Source organism: Ylistrum balloti, unplaced genomic scaffold, assembly GCF_031769215.1.
Source record: "Ylistrum balloti isolate Yb309-2 unplaced genomic scaffold, AGI_CSIRO_Ybal_v1 Utg370330, whole genome shotgun sequence".
NCBI classification, from domain to species: domain Eukaryota; kingdom Metazoa; phylum Mollusca; class Bivalvia; order Pectinida; family Pectinidae; genus Ylistrum; species Ylistrum balloti.
In genome coordinates, this window is record NW_026782240.1 from 345,082 (window position 1) to 368,676 (window position 23,595).

At 36.9% G+C, this 23,595-nt stretch overlaps 1 protein-coding gene across 1 annotated transcript; it reads left to right on the top strand.

Annotated features, from left to right (window-relative positions):
- Nucleotides 1-1,629: 1,629 nt before the first annotated feature.
- LOC132553479 (uncharacterized) lies at nt 1,630-23,045 on the top strand. Its single transcript, XM_060217727.1, has 2 exons — nt 1,630-1,971; nt 21,177-23,045. The coding sequence occupies exons 1-2, from the start codon at nt 1,630-1,632 to the stop codon at nt 23,043-23,045; spliced, it is 2,211 nt and encodes a 736-aa protein (XP_060073710.1).
- The last annotated feature ends 550 nt before the right edge of the window (nt 23,046-23,595 follow it).

The window sequence follows — 23,595 nt, forward strand, 5'->3', positions numbered from 1 at the left end:
GTATCTTGTAGACCTACCATTGACAAGTCCAAGTATCATGTAACCCTACCATTCATTAGTCCCAGTATCTTGTAAACCTACCATTCACTTGTCCCAGTATCTTGTAGATCTACCCCCGGATTATTCGCATTTGAATGTCAACCTTCTACCGCACGGTAACCAGTAGCTCTTCCATCGGACTAGTCATCGAATCCTGTAGCCCTTCCAATGAACAAGTTCCAGTATTTAGTAAGCCTACCACCGGACAAGGAACAGTATCCTGGATTTCTGCCCCTTGGAGTAATTGCTTTGCTCATATCGTCCAAAATCGACCTTTTGACATAACGTCTACGCTTACCCGATTGACAAAGCTCGATTGTGTGAAACCTCGTTCTTCATCAGTGAAATCATTGTCGTGACATTTGTATACTAATGACGCTGATAGAATGATTGTTACGTTTTGAAAATAAACATACACTGATTACTATTGCATGGTTGTGTTGTGACCAGAGGCTAATATGTGTACTTATCTATACCTATGTATGACAATGACTCCGCCCCGGGGCCATGGCAATATCACTTTGTTTTCTTCTCGCTTTTGTTGAATCTGTAAGTCCTCCGATCTTACACACCATTTTGCGTAATATCCTATACCAACACTGAAGGCTTAAGAAAACCAGGTGTTGGTCAAGAATGGATTTGGTCAGCTTGGACAATGGAGACTAAATAAACTTAGTAAACTCACGTAAGTATCTATTAAATATTTTTTGTAGTGTTTTGGGTTTCGTGTGTGAAACTCTTTCGATCATATTCTACCGTGAAGTCGCTACCACACGTGAAATGTCAACTGGAAATGGACATGTTCTTTTAAAAGCCTAGTCAGCATACACTCTTAGTATCGAAACATGATTGACAGATATGTTCCTGTTCATGCCTATGGAGTTATTCCTAGATCCGAATCACCGTGCACGTTTTTGTGTAATTCATGTCTTTCATTGCGGATTAAAATATACGCTTTTATGATACCAGTAAGAAAATGGGTGTAATGTGTGTTTCGGGGTATTTATTAAACGATTTGTCATATGTTTCTTGAAAATCACATCTCCCTGTGTAAATATTAAGCTTTCTTTGGTAATTTTGCTTGTCAATATATTTTCTTATATTTGTTTCCAGTGCGAAGCGCCTGGATTGAACCTAACCAATCTCGGTAGCGACACCTGGTCACCGCCTGGTGGGGCGGGACTATCGAATACGTACCCTATGAAACCCGGCCGATTGACAAGTATACCAGCATTCTTTACTTTTATATTTATGCTTTTGTATGTTCCAATCTACCTGTGCCATAGTGGCTAAATCGTCCTACCGGCTGCGGATATTATCTGTACTTTACCTGTGTGTGTATATATCTAGGTAGTTTAATGTTGCAGCTAACGTAATCACTGAGTGATGTGACGACCGGGGGGACAGACGTATTTATGTATCTATAACTAGTTCGTTGGTGAACGTTTTGAGACATGTTGCCTCTAGCTATGGAATTTTGAACAGAAAAAGTGGATATTTATGTGATAATAATTATGATTCATAAAACTACAATTGGCGATGTACTCCTTGATCTGTGTCCTTCGTCACTGATGTGGAAAAACCTGTCAAATGATACTCCGTCGGGATAGTCCGGATACGGGAATGGGGTCCACTACCCATAGCTCATTTGGAGACTGTGACCAGTCAAGTTTGTCTCCGGACAAAATCATTGCTTTTACTAGGAGCCCGAGGAGACCTCCTGAATTCAAACCCCGGAGTCACTCACCTACCCGCCTTCCCGGGGGTCTTAGGGTATCAGTTTTACAGAAGCCTACTCCAAGGTTACGTCCACGAATTGAGGAGTCGCTGGCTGGTCTAGCCGAACTTAAAATGTTGAGAGAGAAACAGCTTCAGAGAATACAAGATGCCAAACTGACCACAAATGACCATGGTCAGCAACTCGATGTTCTGGTTAGTATTCTTTCCAACCCAGTATTTTCTATGGTGTGAAAAAAATGACCATCACTATTGCATTTAGATAATTTAACATCATATAAAAAAATCAACGTAAGTAGAAAGTTGGATTTTATAGTTTGAATTTTTATACACAAGATAAGATCTTATCGCATGTCTCCATTGCTTTTTAACTTCACGCATTTTTGTTCTTTAAAATTCATGAAATCCTGCAGCCGACTTTTAAAGACGTTTCATTATATATGATACTATTCAACCCGATTGTATTATGAAAACAAGCACATTGATATCATTATGTAATTTGAGAAACTCACTGAGCACCGGACGTTTATTTTATTGACTAGTTAGAGAGATTAAATCAGAACAGATATACAACAATGCAGGCTTCGGAATTCATGTAACGTGTTCATTTCCATGTTTAAAACATATAGGGGAAATGAAAAAAGCGTGGAAACAGGTCATTTATAATTTATCTTAATATTTGATCTTTACACAATGAATAATATCAACAAAGTGTACCATTCGGAGACGAATGATTGTAAGATTCTCTCATACCTAAACTATCAAATAACCTTTCCACTTGATAGAACAGACCTCCCTACTTTGTTAATTAGGCAACGTCATACCACAATTTAGACGCAATATAAACCCAGAACCTTACAAAAAGTCTGGGAGGTAATGTAAAAGTTCAAACTGGAATACATTGCAGGGGATATTTAGATTTAACTGTACACGTAAATTACTTTTAGATTGATATCAAATAGATATCAGTATTTTTTTGCTGACTTTCCTCAGCTTGGAAATTAAGCTGTAATATCTGTATACTATCTAAACATATTGTTATACGCTGAAAATATTCATACTTACGGATGCTTATCTCAATATGAGTAATGCTTTCTTTACAAAATGACTTTTATATTTAAGTCCCTGCTTTATATTAATTCAGGGATGTTATGAAGTTTACGTATAACTTAGTTATATGGAGTTTAAATGCTCAAAGAGAAAATATCGAGTTTACATAAACAATGTTCAATTGAATTAACACATATAAAATGTATATATATATATGTGTGTGTGTGTGATGAAATGCATCATAAAGTGACATTGTCAGGAGGATAAGATCAATCAAACTTTTCAAAACTCAATTTCGAAAATCCATAGTTTTGTTAAAATCACTCCTTCGTAAAGTAGTGCAATATTTCTCCTTCAGTCACCTTTTCATCAGTGATACCTTCCTCTCTAGTCACCGCTACATCAGTGATACCTTCCTCTCTAGTCATCTCTACATCAGTGATACCTTCCTCTCTAGTCATCTCTACATCAGTGATACCTTCCTCTCTAGTCATCACTACATCAGTGATACCTTCCTCTCTAGTCATCACTACATCAGTGATACCTTCCTCTCTAGTCATCACTACATCAGTGATACCTTCCTCTCTAGTCATCTCTACATCAGTGATATCTTCCTCTCTAGTCATCACTACATCAGTGATATCTTCCTCTCTCATCTCTACATCAGTGATCCTCTCTAGTCATCACTCCGCTCTCTACATCAGTGATACCTTCCTCTCTAGTCATCTCTACATCAGTGATACCTTCCTCTCTAGTCATCACTACATCAGTGATACCTTCCTCTCTATTCATCACTACATCAGTGATACCTTCCTCTCTAGTCATCTCTACATCAGTGATACCTTCCTCTCTAGTCATCACTACATCAGTGATACCTTCCTCTCTAGTCATCTCTACATCAGTGATACCTTCCTCTCTAGTCATCTCTACATCAGTGATACCTTCCTCTCTAGTCATCTCTACATCAGTGATACCTTCCTCTCTAGTCATCACTACATCAGTGATACCTTCCTCTCTAGTCATCACTACATCAGTGATATCTTCCTCTCTAGTCATCACTACATCAGTGATATCTTCCTCTCTAGTCATCTCTACATCAGTGATACCTTCCTCTCTAGTCATCACTACATCAGTGATGCCTTCCTCTCTAGTCATCACTACATCAGTGATGCCTTCCTCTCTAGTCATCACTACATCAGTGATATCTTCCTCTCTAGTCATCTCTACATCAGTGATACCTTCCTCTCTAGTCATCTCTACATCAGTGATACCTTCCTCTCTAGTCATCTCTACATCAGTGATACCTTCCTCTCTAGTCATCTCTACATCAGTGATACCTTGCTCTCTATTCATCACGACATCAGTGATACCTTCCTCTCTAGTCATCACTACATCAGTGATACCTTCCTCTCTAGTCACCACTACATCAGTGATGCCTTCCTCTCTAGTCATCACTACATCATTGACACTCTAGTCATCTCTACATCAGTGATATCTTCCTCTCTAGTCATCACTACATCAGTGATATCTTCCTCTCTAGTCATCTCTACATCAGTGATACCTTCCTCTCTAGTCATCTCTACATCAGTGATACCTTCCTCTCTAGTCATCTCTACATCAGTGATACCTTCCTCTCTAGTCACCACTACATCATTGACACTCTAGTCATCTCTACATCAGCGATACCTTCCCCTCTAGTCATCCCTATATCATTGACTCCCGCCCCTCCCTCCCACCCCCCCCCCCCACCCCCACCACCAATGCAGTCACTTGTCCCCTCTCCGACCCTTCCTCCTCCTAGGTAATCTTTTCAGCCATTACTTCAGCACCCACATACAATATGACAGTATGGGGATGTTATCATATCTATCACGTGGATGTTTTATCTTGGATATCGTATTTATAATAAGATAAGTGTTATTTATAACTCTTCTGATCCCAGTATTATTACTCAGCATTATTCATATTTAATGACTGATGGGTGTGTAATATATTCCCCTCAGTAGTTTATGCATATTCTGCTCTGTTTTTTTGCCCATTTTATTTTAACATTATTTCTATCCTTTAGATTGTCATAGCTTTGGACGAAAACGGAATGAAGTAAACGGAAGCAATGTTATTAGCATACAGTGTAATATAAAGAAAACAATACTCTTGTATATCGAGGTTGTAACTCTCGTTCATCTCATTAAGGTTGTGACTCTACTCCATCTCGTTAAGTCTGTGACTCTACTCCATCTCGTTAAGGCTGTGACTCTTCTTCATCTCGTTAAGTCTGTGACTCTTCTTCATCTCGTTAAGGTTGTGACTCTCGTTCATCTCGTTAAGGTTGTGACTCTCGTTCATCTCGTTAAGTCTGTGACTCTACTCTATCTCGTTAAGTCTGTGACTCTCGTTCATCTCGTTAAGGCTGTGACTCTTCTTCATCTCGTTAAGACTTTGACTCTACTTCATCTCGCTAAGGTTGTGACTCTTCTTCATCTCGTTAAGACTTTGACTCTCCCTCATCTCCTTAAGGTTGTAACTCTCGTTCATCTCGTTAAGGCTGTGACTCTCGTTCATCTCGTTAAGGCTGTGACTCTCGTTCATCTCGTTAAGTCTGTGACTCTCCCTCATCTCATTAAGGTTGTGACTCTCGTTCATCTCGTTAAGGCTGTGACTCTCGTTCATCTCGTTAAGGCTGTGACTCTCGTTCATCTCATTAAGTCTGTGACTCTCCCTCATCTCATTAAGGTTGTGACTCTCGTTCATCTCGTTAAGGCTGTGACTCTCGTTCATCTCGTTAAGTCTGTGACTCTCCCTCATCTCGTTAAGGTTGTGACTCTACTCCATCTCGTTAAGTCTGTGACTCTCGTTCATCTCATTAAGGTTGTGACTCTCGTTCATCTCGTTAAGACTTTGACTCTCGTTCAACTCGTTAAGGTTGTGACTCTCGTTGATCTCGTTAAGTCTGTGACTCTACTTCATCTCGTTAAGTCTGTGACTCTACTCCATCTCGTTAAGGCTGTGACTCTCGTTCATCTCGTTAAGGCTGTGACTCTCCCTCATCTCGTTAAGACTTTGACTCTCGTTCATCTCGTCAAGACTTTGACTCTCGTTCATATCGTTAAGTCTGTGACTCCCGTTCATCTCGTTAAGGCTGTGACTCTACTTCATCTCGTTAAGTCTGTGACTCTCCCTCATCTCATTAAGGTTGTGACTCTCGTTCATCTCGTTAAGACTGTGACTCTCGTTCATCTCGTTAAGTCTGTGACTCTCCCTCATCTCATTAAGGTTGTGACTCTACTTCATCTCGTTAAGTCTGTGACTCTACTCCATCTCGTTAAGTCTGTGACTCTCGTTCATCTCGTGAAGACTTTGACTCTCGTTCATCTCGTTAAGTCTGTGACTCTCCCTTATCTCATTAAGGTTGTGACTCTCGTTGATCTCGTTAAGTCTGTGACTCTACTTCATCTCGTTAAGTCCGTGACTCTACTTCATCTCGTTCAGTCTGTGACTCCCGTTCATCTCGTTAAGGCTGTGACTCTACTTCATCTCGTTAAGTCTGTGACTCTCGTTCATCTCGTGAAGACTTTGACTCTCGTTCATCTCGTTAAGGCTGTGACTCTCGTTCATTTCGTTTAGGCTGTGACTCTCGTTCATCTCGTTAAGTCTGTGACCCTCCCTTATCTCATTAAGGTTGTGACTCTCGTTGATCTCGTTAAGTCTGTGACTCTACTTCATCTCGTTAAGTCCGTGACTCTACTTCATCTCGTTAAGTTTGTGACTCTACTTCATCTCGTTAAGGCTGTGACTCTCCCTCATCTCGTTAAGACTTTGACTCTCGTTCATCTCGTTAAGACTTTGACTCTCCTTCATCTCGTTAAGTCTGTGACTCTCCTTCATCTCGTTAAGTCTGTGACTCCCGTTCATCTCGTTAAGGCTGTGACTCTCCCTCATCTCGTTAAGACTTTGACTCTCGTTCATCTCGTTAAGACTTTGACTCTCGTTCATCTCGTTAAGGCTGTGACTCTCGTTCATCTCGTTAAGTCTGTGACTCTCCCTCATCTCATTAAGGTTGTGACTCTACTCCATCTCGTTAAGTCTGTGACTCTACTCCATCTCGTTAAGTCTGTGACTCTCGTTCATCTCGTGAAGACTTTGACTCTCGTTCATCTCGTTAAGTCTGTGACTCTCCCTGATCTCGTTAAGTCTGTGACTCTACTTCATCTCGTTAAGTCTGTGACTCTACTCCATCTCGTTAAGGCTGTGACTCTCGTTCATCTCGTTAAGACTTTGACTCTCCTTCATCTCGTTCAGTCTGTGACTGCCGTTCATCTCGTTAAGGCTGTGACTCTACTTCATCTCGTTAAGTCTGTGACTCTCGTTCATCTCGTGAAGACTTTGACTCTCGTTCATCTCGTTAAGGCTGTGACTCTCGTTCATCTCGTTTAGGCTGTGACTCTCGTTCATCTCGTTAAGTCTGTGACTCTCCCTTATCTCATTAAGGTTGTGACTCTCGTTGATCTCGTTAAGTCTGTGACTCTACTTCATCTCGTTAAGGCTGTGACTCTACTTCATCTCGTTAAGTCCGTGACTCTACTTCATCTCGTTAAGTTTGTGACTCTACTTCATCTCGTTAAGTTTGTGACTCTACTTCATCTCGTTAAGACTTTGACTCTTCTTCATCTCGTTAAGACTTTGACTCTACTTCATCTCGTTAAGACTGTGACTCCCGTTCATCTCGTTAAGGCTGTGATTCTACTTCATCTCGTTAAGTCTGTGACTCTACTTCATCTCGTTAAGTCTGTGACTCTACTTCATCTCGTTAAGGCTGTGACTCTCCCTCATCTCGTGAAGACTTTGACTCTCGTTCATCTCGTCAAGACTTTGACTCTCCTTCATCTCGTTAAGTCTGTGACTCCCGTTCATCTCGTTAAGGCTGTGACTCTACTTCATCTCGTTAAGTCTGTGACTCTCCCTCATCTCATTAAGGTTGTGACTCTACTTCATCTCGTTAAGTCTGTGACTCTACTCCATCTCGTTAAGTCTGTGACTCTACTCCATCTCGTTAAGTCTGTGACTCTCGTTCATCTCGTGAAGACTTTGACTCTCGTTCATCTCGTTAAGTCTGTGACTCTCCCTTATCTCATTAAGGTTGTGACTCTCGTTGATCTCATTAAGTCTGTGACTCTACTTCATCTCGTTAAGTCTGTGACTCTACTCCATCTCGTTAAGGCTGTGACTCTCGTTCATCTCGTTAAGACTTTGACTCTCCTTCATCTCGTTCAGTCTGTGACTGCCGTTCATCTCGTTAAGGCTGTGACTCTACTTCATCTCGTTAAGTCTGTGACTCTCGTTCATCTCGTGAAGACTTTGACTCTCGTTCATCTCGTTAAGGCTGTGACTCTCGTTCATCTCGTTTAGGCTGTGACTCTCGTTCATCTCGTTAAGTCTGTGACTCTCCCTTATCTCATTAAGGTTGTGACTCTCGTTGATCTCGTTAAGTCTGTGACTCTACTTCATCTCGTTAAGGCTGTGACTCTACTTCATCTCGTTAAGTCCGTGACTCTACTTCATCTCGTTAAGTTTGTGACTCTACTTCATCTCGTTAAGGCTGTGACTCTCCCTCATCTCGTTAAGACTTTGACTCTCGTTCATCTCGTTAAGACTTTGACTCTCCTTCATCTCGTTAAGTCTGTGACTCCCGTTCATCTCGTTAAGGCTGTGACTCTACTTCATCTCGTTAAGGCTGTGATTCTCGGTCCATATAAATGCTGATCGACGGTTATATTTGACTTATATTAAATAATCCAGGACGGTTATATACTATTTGTCAACATTACACAGGACTGACATTGACACCCTATTAATTGTAGGTATAAACTAGATCATACACGTTTCATAGCAGGTAATGAATTATACATTCACGTGGCATGGAGTCCGAATGTTTTATCAGACTTCTGATAAAAATTCAACGTCCAGAATTTGATTAAACCGTGTCTATAACCAGTGTCATCTTAAGATGTATCCACCTATCTACAGAAGATAATGACTGGGTTTAGAAATAGGCGGAGTATTAAATAGACGGTCATAAAACGGCAAACTCGATAAATTGACGTATTGATGTAAAGCAATGTCTCACTGTGTAGATTTAATTAATGTCTCCCCGGGAAATCACACCAACAACTCATTGTATATTGCTATCACAGCTCTGTGCATTAGATTTTCTTATTAGGATTTCAATTCTAAGGTTGTATTTTAATTTGCGAATAGCATTTTTATTTCGTTAATGATATTTGTTTATGTTTTTCATATTTATCGGGCCAGTCTATATTGTTCAACTATGTAATATTTTATTCATTAGGTTGTTATAGTGTATCTATCGGACAGACCTCGACAGTGTCTGTTTGTGAGCAGGACCAGGACAATAGATATTTGTCAACAAGACCATGGTATCGTCTAATTGGCATCAATGTTGTGATGTTATCTAGTTAGCATCATGGCTGTGACATTTTATGATTGACATCAAGGCCGCGATATTGTCTAATAAGAATCAAGACCATGACATTGTCTTATTGGTAACAAGGTCATGACATTGTCTTATTGGTAACAAGGTCATGACATTGTCTTATTGGTAACAAGGTCATGACATTGTCTTATTGGTAACAAGGTCATGGCATTGTCTTATTGGTAACAAGGCCATGACATTGTCTTATTGGTAACAAGACCATGACATTGTCTTATTGGTAACAAGGCCATGACATTGTCTTATTGGTAACAAGACCATGACATTGTCTTATTGGTAACAAGGTCATGACATTGTCTTATTGGTAACAAGGCCATGACATTGTCTTATTGGTAACAAGACCATGACATTGTCTTATTGGTAACAAGGCCATGACATTGTCTTATTGGTAACAAGACCATGACATTGTCTTATTGGTAACAAGGCCATGACATTGTTTTATTGGTAACAAGGTCATGACATTGTCTTATTGGTAACAAGACCATGACATTGTCCAATTGGCATTATGATCGTGATATTGTCTTACTAGAATCAAGGTCAGGGCAATGTTTATTTTTCAGTGGAGCATGGACAGTGCCTATTTGATAGCTAAGCCAGTATCCATTTGTCATTGAGGCATCGCTTTTTTCATACATGACCTGGTCAATGTCTGTTCGATTTTTCTCAGCTATGCCACTGTCTGTGCAATATTTTTTGTCAACAAAGTGTGGGCAATTGATATTTGTCAGTTAGGCATGAACAATATTTTTCGTCAGCTAGCAAACCACTGTTTATTTGTCAGTTAAGCCAGGTCAATATCTATTTTTCATGAGCTAGGTCAGGCCACTGTGCATTTGTCCGCTGGACCAGGACAATGTCTATTTGTTAGCTAAGTCAGGCCAGGATCTATTTGTTAGCTAGGTCAGGGCAGGATATATTTGTTAGCTAGGCCTGACCTAGGCAGTGTCTATTTATTGCGTAGCCCAGGCCAGTATCTATTTGTTAGCTAGGCCTGACCTAGGCAGTGTCTATTTATTGCGTAGCCCAGGCCAGTATCTATTTGTTAGCTAGACCTGACCTAGGCAGTGTCTATTTATTAAGTAGGCCAGGCCAGTATCTATTTGTTAGCTAGACCTGACCTAGGCATTTAAGTATTTACCAGATGGACAAAGCCACTGTCGGTCTGGGTAGCACCCGTCCATTTCTCAGTGATTGATACAGCTCTGTACGTTTGCATGACGTAAGATTGGACCAATAAGTCTTTCCTTTACCAGACGACTTGAATGTAGTCTTGTCTGTTTTCAATAGTCAACTTTACACTTACACCTCACGAGCGTCGTGCGTGTGTTCCGTCATATGACAGATTTATAAAACAGCGTTTAAGCGGCAAACACGACCACGTGCTCTATATCATTAGTCACACTCAACTCAGCTCGACTGCTTCACTTTTTTTTATCTGTTTACCTGTCAACAACCGTAAATTTGCCGATTACCTGTACTTACCTGGACGATTGGAATGTTAAAAATGCAGGTCCAGGTCACATACTTTCATGAATGCTTTAGTGCATGTAATATGCAGAAAGCAGTTAAGTGCAATGTAGGAATTACATGACCATAAAATCTCAATTGATTATGGCTGTAAACTTTGAGTCACTAACCATTACAAGATGTACACTGAAGACTATATAATTGATTGAACTCGTAATTAATTCATTCATAGTACAAAACCGCCAGTAATATATTACATCATATTGAAGGAACATTATTTTCTAATTTAAAAGCTCCTTGGCTTTATGTTGCATGGATCAATGTTAAAATCGAACAGACACTTTTTTCGGAATTATATTTGTATACCATGTCGATATTTTGTCTGTGAAATGTGAATACTAAGTAGAAATTTTGTCGTTACAGATATATATATATACCATGTCGACATTTTGTCTGTGTGAAATGTGAATACTGAGTAGACATTTTGTCGTTATGTCTATACCAAACAGACATTTTGTACGGGTAAGATGTGTATACCGAGTAGACGTTATGTCTGGGTAAGATGTGTATACCATGTAGACGTTTTGTCTGGGTAAGATGTGTATACCGAGTAGACGTTTTGTCTGGGTAAGATGTCTATACCGAGTAGACGTTTTGTCAGGGTAAGATGTGTATACCATGTAGACATTTTGTCAGGGTAAGATGTGTATACCATGTAGACGTTTTGTCAAGGTAAGATGTGTATACAATGTAGACATTTTGTTTGGGTAAGATGTGTTTACCGAGTAGACGTTTTGTCTGGGTAAGATGTGTATACCATGTAGACGTTTTGTCAGGGTAAGATGTCTATACCGATTAGACATTTTGTCTGGGTAAGATGTGTATACCATGTAGACGTTTTGTCAAGGTAAGATGTGTATACCATGTAGACGTTTTGTCAAGGTAAGATGTGTATACAATGTAGACATTTTGTTTGGGTAAGATGTGTTTACCGAGTAGACGTTTTGTCTAGGTAAGATGTGTATACAATGTAGACATTTTGTCAGGGTAAGATGTCTATACCGATTAGACATTTTGTCTGGGTAAGATGTGTATACCATGTAGACGTTTTGTCTGGGTAAGATGTGTATACCATATAGACATTTTGTCTGGGTAAGATGTGTATACCATGTAGACGTTTTGTCTGGGTAAGATGTGTATACCATGTAGACATTTTGCCAGGGTAAGATGTGTATATCATGTACACGTTTTGTCTGGGTAAGATGTATATACCGAGAAGACATTTTGTCTGGGCAAGATGTGTATACCTAGTAGACGTTTTGTCTGGGTAAGATGTGTATACCATGTAGACGTTTTGTCTGGTTAAGATGTGTATACCATGTACACGTTTTATCGCCTAAAGATGCACAAATCAAGTGTTGTGTAGTGTTGTGTAATGTAAGCTCTCTGTCATTTCTAACTCAACTTCACAGTGACAAACGCCTATGGTCACAATCAGCCGTAGACCTACAAGTAGATTAGTTCTCAAATACACATTGAAAATCTTTGTGAATTACAAGATAAACTCTCTTTGAAGATATTTTTCTCGTATTTATTCCTCTTCCCGTTTCAATAAACCCTACAGTGAGTACACATTTTCCTTATTCTCCCAACCGGACTTTGGTTGTAATATAGCTATGTTATCTACTGGGATTTAGGCTATCAATCTGTTTACTAGTTACCACACAGCACGAGGTGCGGGAGTAAAATTCTCTCAAAATATATTCCCTATCCAAATGAAGTTTGCCTTGTGTCAACATCATTCAGTTGATATGTTTGTATATAACGGGTTGTCGACTTTGTTGAACTTGTCTGGGTATGTCTGGTTTGGGCCACTCCATATAAGTTCCATTTTCGAGACGCTCCGTCACCGGTGTTTACCAAAATTGTTAAGAAATGTTTCACAAGCAATCAAAATAAAACAGAAAATGGAATGTCCATGCCTAAAACTTCAAATCAAACTTGGCAGCACCTTGTCTTAAACACAGTAATTTTACATCAATATCATTAGACATGACGACACCCTGTCTTAAACACAATATGTTTACATCAATATCATTAGACATGACGGCACACTGTCTTATACCTAGTAGTTTTACATCAATATCATTAGACATGACGACACCCTCTCTTATACCTAGTAGTTTTACATCAATATCATTAGACATGATGACACCCTGTCTTATACCCAGTAGTTTTACATCAATATCATTAGACATGACGGCACACTGTCTTATACCCAGTAGTTTTACATCAATATCATTAGACATGACGGCACAATGTCTTATACCCAGTAATTTTACATCAATATCATTGTCTTATTCCCAGTGGTTTAACATTAATAAGGGAAATATTTTCTCATCAGGAACATATTTGTCCTCTGACAGCGACAGACTTTGATACCTTACCATAAGTCTTTATTATATATCATATTAGTTTGTGATATTGAATTTCTTACTGAAAACTACTTTGAACAAGTCATATTAAACAAAGTCATGTTTCAATTCAGTTACGTATTAATTTATCGTAAAAATAATTATCATTCTATGTCAATTTAACAAAAACTTTCTTTGTCGTGAAAGTGCATTGCCACAACCAATGAGATTAGTGAAGAACTGATGTCGATCATCATAGCCTTCCATTTGGGTGCCAATCCTACAGTGCTTCATTCATGTCTTTATAAACCTGTTTTACAGACTATGTATTTACGAGACTCGATGTCCCTAGAGTATGATGACACACTAATGTGGATCAAAGTTACGCCTTATCACACGTTTCACGCAGTCTATTCAATCTATTTTCATTTTATATTTCTAACAATTGATAATGATATATAAAGAAGCTTTTAATAAACATCCTTTGTTAATTTGAATTTGAATTAATAGACTTGTTTTTTATTACCGTCTTTTCAAGTCTGTTCATGTTAAGGTCTTGCTTATGTATTGATAACATTGCCACCTGTGCTAGCGGGCCCACAAGAGTTTAGTCATAGCTGTCTAGCACATAGTCGGGAGCTTTTCAAAGTGCTCAACATTATCACTGTTGTATCATTATAGGGAAATAAAACTTTCTTTTAGGAAAATAAAATACGACTGTTACTTGCGAACAAACAGTGATGAAAGATGGGCGTCTTTTTCTGTTGGCGGAATAAACCCCCAAAAATAAAAAAAAAAAAAAACAAAAAACCAAAAACAAACAAAAAACCCAATGTAATTCATACTCAAAGCTGGTGTATATATCTAAATTTAAACATCGTCTACACGCTGTTTGTCTGCCAGTACAGAATTGTGATAAATATAGTAAATATTATTTGTGTTTAGATAAATGACCTGCAAAGGATAATACCCGTGTTTGATTAAAATGTGACACAGTTAAAGAACCTTTTTTTCTTTTGACAAAATATTTACCTAATATACAGTTTAAGTAATGCAAACTTTGGTATATAATTAATGCATGTATTCAGATGTAACAAGTCCAGTTAAATGTCGTGCTTTCACCTCGGGGAATGGAAGAAATTGCCCGGCCAGGTAAAAACTGAATTGTAATTAAGCGACGATCTGGGAAATGCGATTAGGGATTGGCAGTGATCTTTAACTTATTACCTTTAAAATAATCAGCACCTTTATTTCAAACTTAACACCAATGGCGCTATAGGGCTTAATCTGGATTAACTCAGATGTAGCGAAATCATTTAAGTGTATCCTATCACGAAATGACGATAAGAAATCGATGTTATTTGACAGGTCAGTGGCACAAATAAGAGAGCCATATTCGACGATGTTAAATTAATTTTGGTAGATATGACGTCGCTTCTGTGTGACGTTCGAGAGATATATTTATAATAATAGTGGTAAACAAATACATAAATAGGATATAATAGTATAGATAGAAATTGTCAAACCATGATAATATTCTTACTTTAATTCTACTCTTTGGCACATGAACCTGTTCGGAAGAAGAAATACTGGATCAGAAGTAGTTTTTAATACGGGAGTATTACGAAAACACCTCGAGAAACATACGTGGACACAGTGATTCAGCTGGTCTAAATGCTTTATTCGTGAGAAGTAAATATACTCTCCAATGTTTCGCTCTAGACAAAAGTAATCGATCAAGTTTGTTGTCACATATTTCACACAGCAGGATCCATCGTAATTACCCGGAATACCTCACCGTTCAATCGTGATACTCGAGATTCTACATATTGTTAGCTGTCGAAGATATAAAGCATCTTCAATTATTTTATGTGGAGATCTTTAGCACTATGGAAGAAGTTTAACTTTCAGTCTTACAAAACACATAGCCAGAGAAAGTTACCAAGGAATAACTATTTCCAAACGCGCTAACCGAAATAAGGCATTCACCCATTGTGTTAGCTATGGTTATTCGTCAATGACTATTAGCAGGGTTTTACTATAAGCTAACAATACAGAGATTGTACATGGGTATGACGCCATGTCCACTACGCGTGGAAATGACCACTGGCAGATTTAAAGATGTGACACCTTACCCAGATAAGTCTTCTTTTATATAAAGGGCTCTTTGGAGACCTTGGAATACCATTGTTTCCCTTCGGTTCACCGACTTAGCCTCGGTTTGATACGAAGATAACAATAGGTTAAGGACGAAGAAAAAAAATTGGAACTGTTTTTTTGTGTCGTTATGGTGTTACTAGTTACATGAAAACGTTTCCTGATGTTTTCCTTTTTTTGCGTTCATACCTTGCCAGTGAACTGCTTTTAAGTCATTTATAGTCGATATGAAGGACATTGCAAGTAAACATATTGCATGATAAATAGCCTGTTTTTATTATAGTGTTGCGTGAATTTTATTAACTGACATTTACATGCCAATACTTGTTGGTATTGATTTAGTTGGATTTGAGGAATATATTAATTAATTAACTATTATGTGGAACAACCATTTTAACTCGTGTACTGTCAACGTTATCAAGGCATTATATATGACATTTAGAAAATTATAGGGAACTTATAATTATAAATAAGAACTGTTGTCATTATACAGTTGTAAATAATAGAGAACTGATATCGTTATACCATTGTAAATAATAGAGAACTGGTATCGTTATACAATTGTAAATAATAGAGAACTAATATCGTTATACCATTGTAAATAATAGAGAACTGGTATTGTTATACAATTGTAAATAATAGAGAACTGGTATTCCTATACAATTGTAAATAATAGAGAACTGTTATTCCTATACAATTGTAAATAATAGAGAACTGATATCGTTATACAGTTGTAAATAATAGAGAACTGGTATCGTTATACAATTGTAAATAATAGAGAACTGGTATTGTTATACAATTGTAAATAATAGAGAACTGGTATCGTTATACAATTGTAAATAATAGAGAACTAATATCGTTATACCATTGTAAATAATAGAGAACTGGTATTGTTATACAATTGTAAATAATAGAGAACTGGTATCGTTATACAATTGTAAATAATAGAGAACTGGTATTCCTATACAATTGTAAATAATAGAGAACTGGTATTCCTATACAATTGTAAATAATAGAGAACTGGTATTGTTATACAATTGTAAATAATAGAGAACTAATATCGTTATACCATTGTAAATAATAGAGAACTGGTATTGTTATACAATTGTAAATAATAGAGAACTGGTATCGTTATACAATTGTAAATAATAGAGAACTGGTATTCCTATACAATTGTAAATAATAGAGAACTGGTATTCCTATACAATTGTAAATAATAGAGAACTGGTATTGTTATACAATTGTAAATAATAGAGAACTGGTATTCCTATACAATTGTAAATAATAGAGAACTGGTATTCCTATACAATTGTAAATAATAGAGAACTGGTATCGTTATACAGTTGTAAATAATAGAGAACTGGTATCGTTATACAATTGTAAATAATAGAGAACTGGTATTGTTATACAATTGTAAATAATACAGAACTGGTATCGTTATACAATTGTAAATAATACAGAACTAATATCGTTATACAATTGTAAATAATAGAGAACTGGTATCGTTATACAATTGTAAATAATGCGAAACTGTTATCATTATACAATTGTAAATAATAGAGAACTGGTATTCCTATACAATTGTAAATAATAGAGAACTGGTATTCATATACAATTGTAAATAATAGAGAACTGGTATTCCTATACAATTGTAAATAATAGAGAACTGGTATTGTTATACAATTGTAATTAATAGAGAACTAATATCGTTATACAATTGTAAATAATAGATAACTAATATCGTTATACAATTGTAAATAATAGAGAACTGATATCGTTATACAATTGTAAATAATAGAGAACTGGTATTCCTATACAATTGTAAATAATAGAGAACTGGTATTGTTATACAATTGTAATTAATAGAGAACTAATATCGTTATACAATTGTAAATAATATAGAACTGATATCGTTATACAATTGTAAATAATAGAGAACTGGTATTCCTATACAATTGTAAATAATAGAGAACTGATATCGTTATACAATTGTAAATAATAGAGAACTAATATCGTTATACAATTGTAAATAATAGAGAACTGGTATTCCTATACAATTGTAAATAATAGAGAACTAATATCGTTATACAATTGTAAATAATAGAGAACTGGTATTCCTATACAATTGTAATTAATAGATAACTAATATCGTTACACAATTGTAAATAATAGAGAACTGATATCGTTATACAATTGTAAATAATAGAGAACTGGTATTCCTATACAATTGTAAATAATAGAGAACTGGTATTCCTATACAATTGTAATTAATAGATAACTAATATCGTTACACAATTGTAAATAATAGAGAACTGATATCGTTATACAATTGCTAACTCATCTCTTCGATTATTTGGGCGAGCTTGACAAAAGTAAAATAACAGGAAGTGACGTCATTGTCTACTGACGATGAACCCACAAGGTGAGGTGTACATCGCTCCTCGTTTCTCGTGTCATTAGGTAGTATTTACTTATTACATTCCGTTGAGGTGATATTTTCAGCCCATTTAGTTTTTTTTTTAAAGCTCATAACGTTTAACATGTACGCAGAAAAGTCACGTAAACATGTATAAATGTATACAAACATGTTATTAAAGCACTTGACTGGTGGCCCTTTAAAGAAATATACAATTTTTTACATGTTGTCTTTATTTGCTTTCTTTCAACTTTTAATTTGCTTATTTATTCGTTATTCGAATAAATATTTGAGTTTCAGCCAATGCCCTTGCTAAGGGCCGATAGCAAGGGAGAGTTAGGTATGATTAGCAGATAAAAAAAAAATCTTGGAAGCCATCTTTGACGGATTAATACAATGAACATGACGGACGTACACGAATTATTTTTTTATAAGATATAGCCTACAGTGAGTAACACTGTAAACTTATATCATACAATTTGTGAAATGGCTCGAGAACAGCACGTCTCTTGTGAACTGCGGTAATCTAGACTCTACAACCCCTTATACCCGCTTCCGACTTTTTTTCTGTCAACAATGAAAGGCGATGGGATAGAAATCTGAGTAAACAGGAGTTCGCTTTTGTCCTTCTCTTTGCCGAATGTCGCCCTCCACCAAGAAAAAATATATGTTTGACACATAGGTATACATACGGGAGTGAAAGACGGTTTAATTAATAGTTACCTGCCTACCAGTACGTTTTACGTAAATCAAAAACGAAATCAAAGTCATTATCGCCTGGTATTAAATATTTAAGTGGAGGGATACGAAGTACGAAACACTAAGGTTACCAAAACACTTAGCGCCTTCTCTGTTAAGCTGGCCGTATCTACTCTACCAGACAGAATGAGAATGGTTTTGTAACTGATTAACGTTCTTAAATCTAGCAATATTACTCAAAATAAAACTTCTTCTCTTTCTTTTTGTTGAATCTTTCCAAGGAATGTTTTAATTGCACATAGAAATATTGCAAATGTTTGCATATCATATCCAAAATGGTCGGAAAAACAGAATTCTGAAATGCAGCAAGATCTTGTATGCCTTAAATAGCACAGCTTCTTAATTACGACAATGACACCGACAATGGTCAATGGTCAATGGATACAGAAATGATTAGAAACAGAAAGAACCCGAGATATCTTACATCAAAATAGGATAGGAATGAATATTTCTGATTGATCTCTTAGTATGTCTTTACAATGCCGACAAATATTCTGTATTTTCGAAATAAAATATTGGTTCAACTGAAAAATCGTATCAGAGAAAGCAAATATCACGCCACAATCAATCATATGAAATGCTCTTTTAATCGACTGTTACAAATCATGTCCTAAACTGAATGCCTGCTCAAGGACATTTGATTCAGGGAGTGTTTTCTCTTCAGTTCAAAAAGACTGTTCTAAGGGTAGTTATCATACATAGATGTTCCGTCGCATACGCACATGTTTGAATCGGTATTACCTTGTTTATTGGGGGTATAAACGTGCTTACATATAACTGGTTCACTTAAGCAACGCTGGAATTTCTTTCTGAATTACGTAACATCTTAAAGGTTTTTCATGAGTAGATAATTAATGGCAAGGTTCCAACATATCTATTCAAAGTGTCAATATAAAATCCACATTTCCATTTGAATGAGTTCCAGACACTTTCGAACAAAACAAATAAAAAAAAATGTTCTCAGATAAAAGTTGATAATTCTAAATTTAGTTTACATTGATCAGTCTTGCAGTATTTCTTTTGATATATTGCATGTCGTTCTCGGGTACACATACTTAAATACATAACTTAAACAATGTCATCAACAATCATAATATCTTAAATGTATTAAACAAATAATGATATGAATGGAATTTGTCAAAAATATCTATATTCTTTTGTTCAGTTTCGCAAATTGACATGCAATGATAGCAATAGGTTACTGTGTAAATACACTTCTGTACATGTGTATGGGTTACTGTGTAAATATACTACTGTTCTGTACATGTGTATAGGTTACTGTGTAAATACACTACTTTACTGTACATGTGTATAGGTTACTGTGTAAATACACTACTGTACTGACATGTGTATAGGTTACTGTGTAAATACACTACTGTACATGTGTATAGGTTACTGTGTAAATACACTACTGTACTGACATGTGTATAGGTTACTGTGTAAATACACTACTGTACATGTGTATAGGTTACTGTGTAAATACACTACTGTACTGTACATGTGTATAGGTAGCTGTGTAAATACACTACTGTACATGTGTATAGATTACTGTGTAAATACACTACTGTACATGTGTATAGATTACTGTGTAAATACACTACTGTACATGTGTATAGATTACTGTGTAAATACACTACTGTACATGTGTATAGATTACTGTGTAAATACACTACTGTACATGTGTATAGATTACTGTGTAAATACACTACTGTACATGTGTATAGATTACTGTGTAAATACACTACTGTATATGTGTATAGATTACTGTGTAAATACACTACTGTATATGTGTATAGATTACTGTGTAAATACACTACTGTACATGTGTATAGATTACTGTGTAAATACACTACTGTACATGTGTATAGATTACTGTGTAAATACACTACTGTATATATGTATAGATTACTGTGTAAATACACTACTGTACATGTGTATAGATTACTGTGTAAATATCACTGTAGCAGTACATTACTATTGTGAATGTTATACGTCACTTGTAATCTTATCTATTTATGGGTAAAATTTTCGCGGTTTAACCGGAAGCTTGATGCAAAATGGATGCACTTAGACGGAAGTCAGATAATAGACTTTTGTTTTCTTTAACATATACCGTTTTGTGACGTCATCGCCAGTTACAACTTTTGCGACGTCTGGGCGAAGTTAAGGTCCACATCATGGTCGTCGTTATCCTTTTTGACACTAACTCCGATCCTCACCAAACTCATAGCCTGTAAATCATCTGTTGAGTCTACCAATTATTCACTTACATTTGAAGTGCGTTTAGTGGCACATAGGTAACATGGAAATATCAGAGGTTTTATAAAAACTTACGATAACAATTCATTAGCATCCGAACAGATAAAAAATATTTTTAAAAATGCATGTACTCCAATATATATTTGTAATAATGTCATGACGTAACCTTATAAAGACAGATGAGTTCACTTTTATGCTAAATACGTGAACGTGTCGTATCAAGCAACCTAAAGTTATGAACTACAAACCGTGAGCTTTATTGGTAGTCCGACAGCTATATTAACAACAAAATAAAATAAATATAAGTATATTGTACCTTCACGTGCTTTTTCTGTAACCTTGTAAATTAACTGTTTTTTTTTCTTTCCAGCATGTTAAAGACAAAGAGCTGAGTCTACTATGGCATTCGCCTGGCAACCTTTCTAGTATATCTGAAGAGGAAGTTCCCGTTAACCGGAACAATATTAAACCCGAAACTGAAAATAAAGGTATTTATCTAAATGGAACAGAGGACGGATCGTCTCTTAGTCGCAACAGTTATGCGAGCAATAACAGTCTTGACTCGCTTGATAGTGACGTAAGTTCTGACGAACAAAAGGCGGAGAAATCGTTAAGTGATGACGGAGTTGGACGCAAATTGTCTTCCTTCAAAGGCTATCAATCCGTTAATTTACAAATGACGTATCCAGATCCTCGATATCTCGGTCAAAGACGGGCAAGCACGCAGTGTATTCCGCAGTCTAATCTGACCGGTCATGTCTTGTCTGACAAAAAAGTCTACCAACGCCAAAGAAGAGCGAGTTTTCAATGCGAGGCCGTGTTGACAAAGTCTCGAAACGAGGACACCAGTTCTAAAATCATATCAGATATGAAACTAAATTATAACTCTCCTGGTCCCCTTCACGCAGTCATGAGACAGTATGGCAGCTCTTCAAATCTTTCACATAAATCAACTCCTAGTTTGTCATCAACATCTTTAAACATTGGAAAATTAGAGGCGAAAAATCCTATGGACGTTTTACGTGATTGGGAACTCGAAAAAACTAAAGATGCTGAAAACACCAAAACAGCTGCCTCTTCACAACAAGTGTCGACACAAAACAAAGCGCAAATCGTGAGCAATAGTGTGTGTCAAGAAAAAATGATGCCAAGAAGTGATAAAGGTATTAAATCAAACATGGTTGATGAAGCTGAAAAAGAAAATAACAATGAAAATAAGGTTTGTTCATCGTCAGAATCAGAAGATAGAATTAAAGCAAACGCTGTGGACAATGGGGCGGAAGAAAAACAGAGACCAAAGGTTACCAAATACCTAAATACAGATAAAGACAAAGAAAAGGCAAACGTTATCAATCGTAGAACAAATATTTCCACGGAACTGTCAGTTTCTACATCAAACTTCGACCACATACGCGAGCAAAGCTTTACGTCAGACTATTACGGGTCTATCGAGACCATTCATTCCGTCCAGTCACTTCCTGTCTCACGGGTACCGTCTTCTAATTACAAACAAAGCACTAGTTCTGCGGGATCTACCTTCAAGGACCAATTCGTGTCCAGTAACAGACGTCATAGCCTTCCGTGTAACAGTTCCAAAAACTTTTTGTCTACGCCATCGAGAACGCGAAGCCAAGTGCATAATCTACCAAATGGGGTTACGGCTCCAGATTTCGCGAGGAAACCAAACAGTACACGTGCGCTAAAAGTACCAAATTCTTCATTAGATACCAACCTCCGCGCTTCATCTGGAAATCTTTCCTGCGGCGATGATGACGTGTTTGACAACACAAAAACTACGACAACTTTCGATGTTCAACGCCAGCAGACAACAGCTGTTAGTGCGGATGTGTCCGGGGAAGAAACAATCAATGTGCTCAAAGAGTCCATATCTAGAAAATGTAAACCAAACTTTCATCAAACCACTGAACAGGTATGGAACCTGTCTGCACCACCGCCACATTGTTCTAACAAACGTGTTCCAGATAACAGTGGTTTACAAAATACGCAAACGTACGTTACCAAAGCGACAGCGGATGAAGGATATGTTGCTTCAGTGTCGTCGAGAGAAAATTCGTACGAGGATTTGATAGGAGGTGAAATCATACGAGAAACTGGAAAGTTGACGGATGTTAATGGGAAAACGAATTCAGACATTGTAGAGATACCAGGAAAAAATGATAAAGATTCTAAAGACACAAAAAAGGTTGTGACGAAGACTTTTCTAGAAACGACGCTCTAAATATTTTAACAATGAATAATTTTTTTCTGGATTTGACAGCTATCCCTTCAGTTTTTTTTAATACCATACAAACTGTTGTTCCCGTGAGTAATAAACATCAGTGAAGTGTATTATTTAGCCAGAAACCGTGGATTAGCATTATAAATATTACACGTGTGTTTACGAACAATGCATTTACATTGTCGAGATTTCCACATGTTTTGTTGCTTTTGTTTGTGTTTCACCATTATTTCATGTAATTAAAACACCAGACCTGCTTCGTGTGGACAACTGCGCTGCAAAAGAAACATACTGCATTCGCTCATTCTTTCACAAGTTGCAATCTGCTTTGATATAGTTTATAGTTTGAAATTGAATTGTAAACTCTAACATAATGTCGTTAACTTCAGATAAGATATTTTCACGTGGTAAGATGTACTGCTGATCATTCACATGTCTCACTGACCCGTCAGCGAAGTGATTAATTCTATTTGTCCTGTGAATTTTCCAAGGTCGCTAAACGAGGTTGTAGAGCAAGTTCAAAATAAAAGCGAAGCTTCGACTGCTTTTC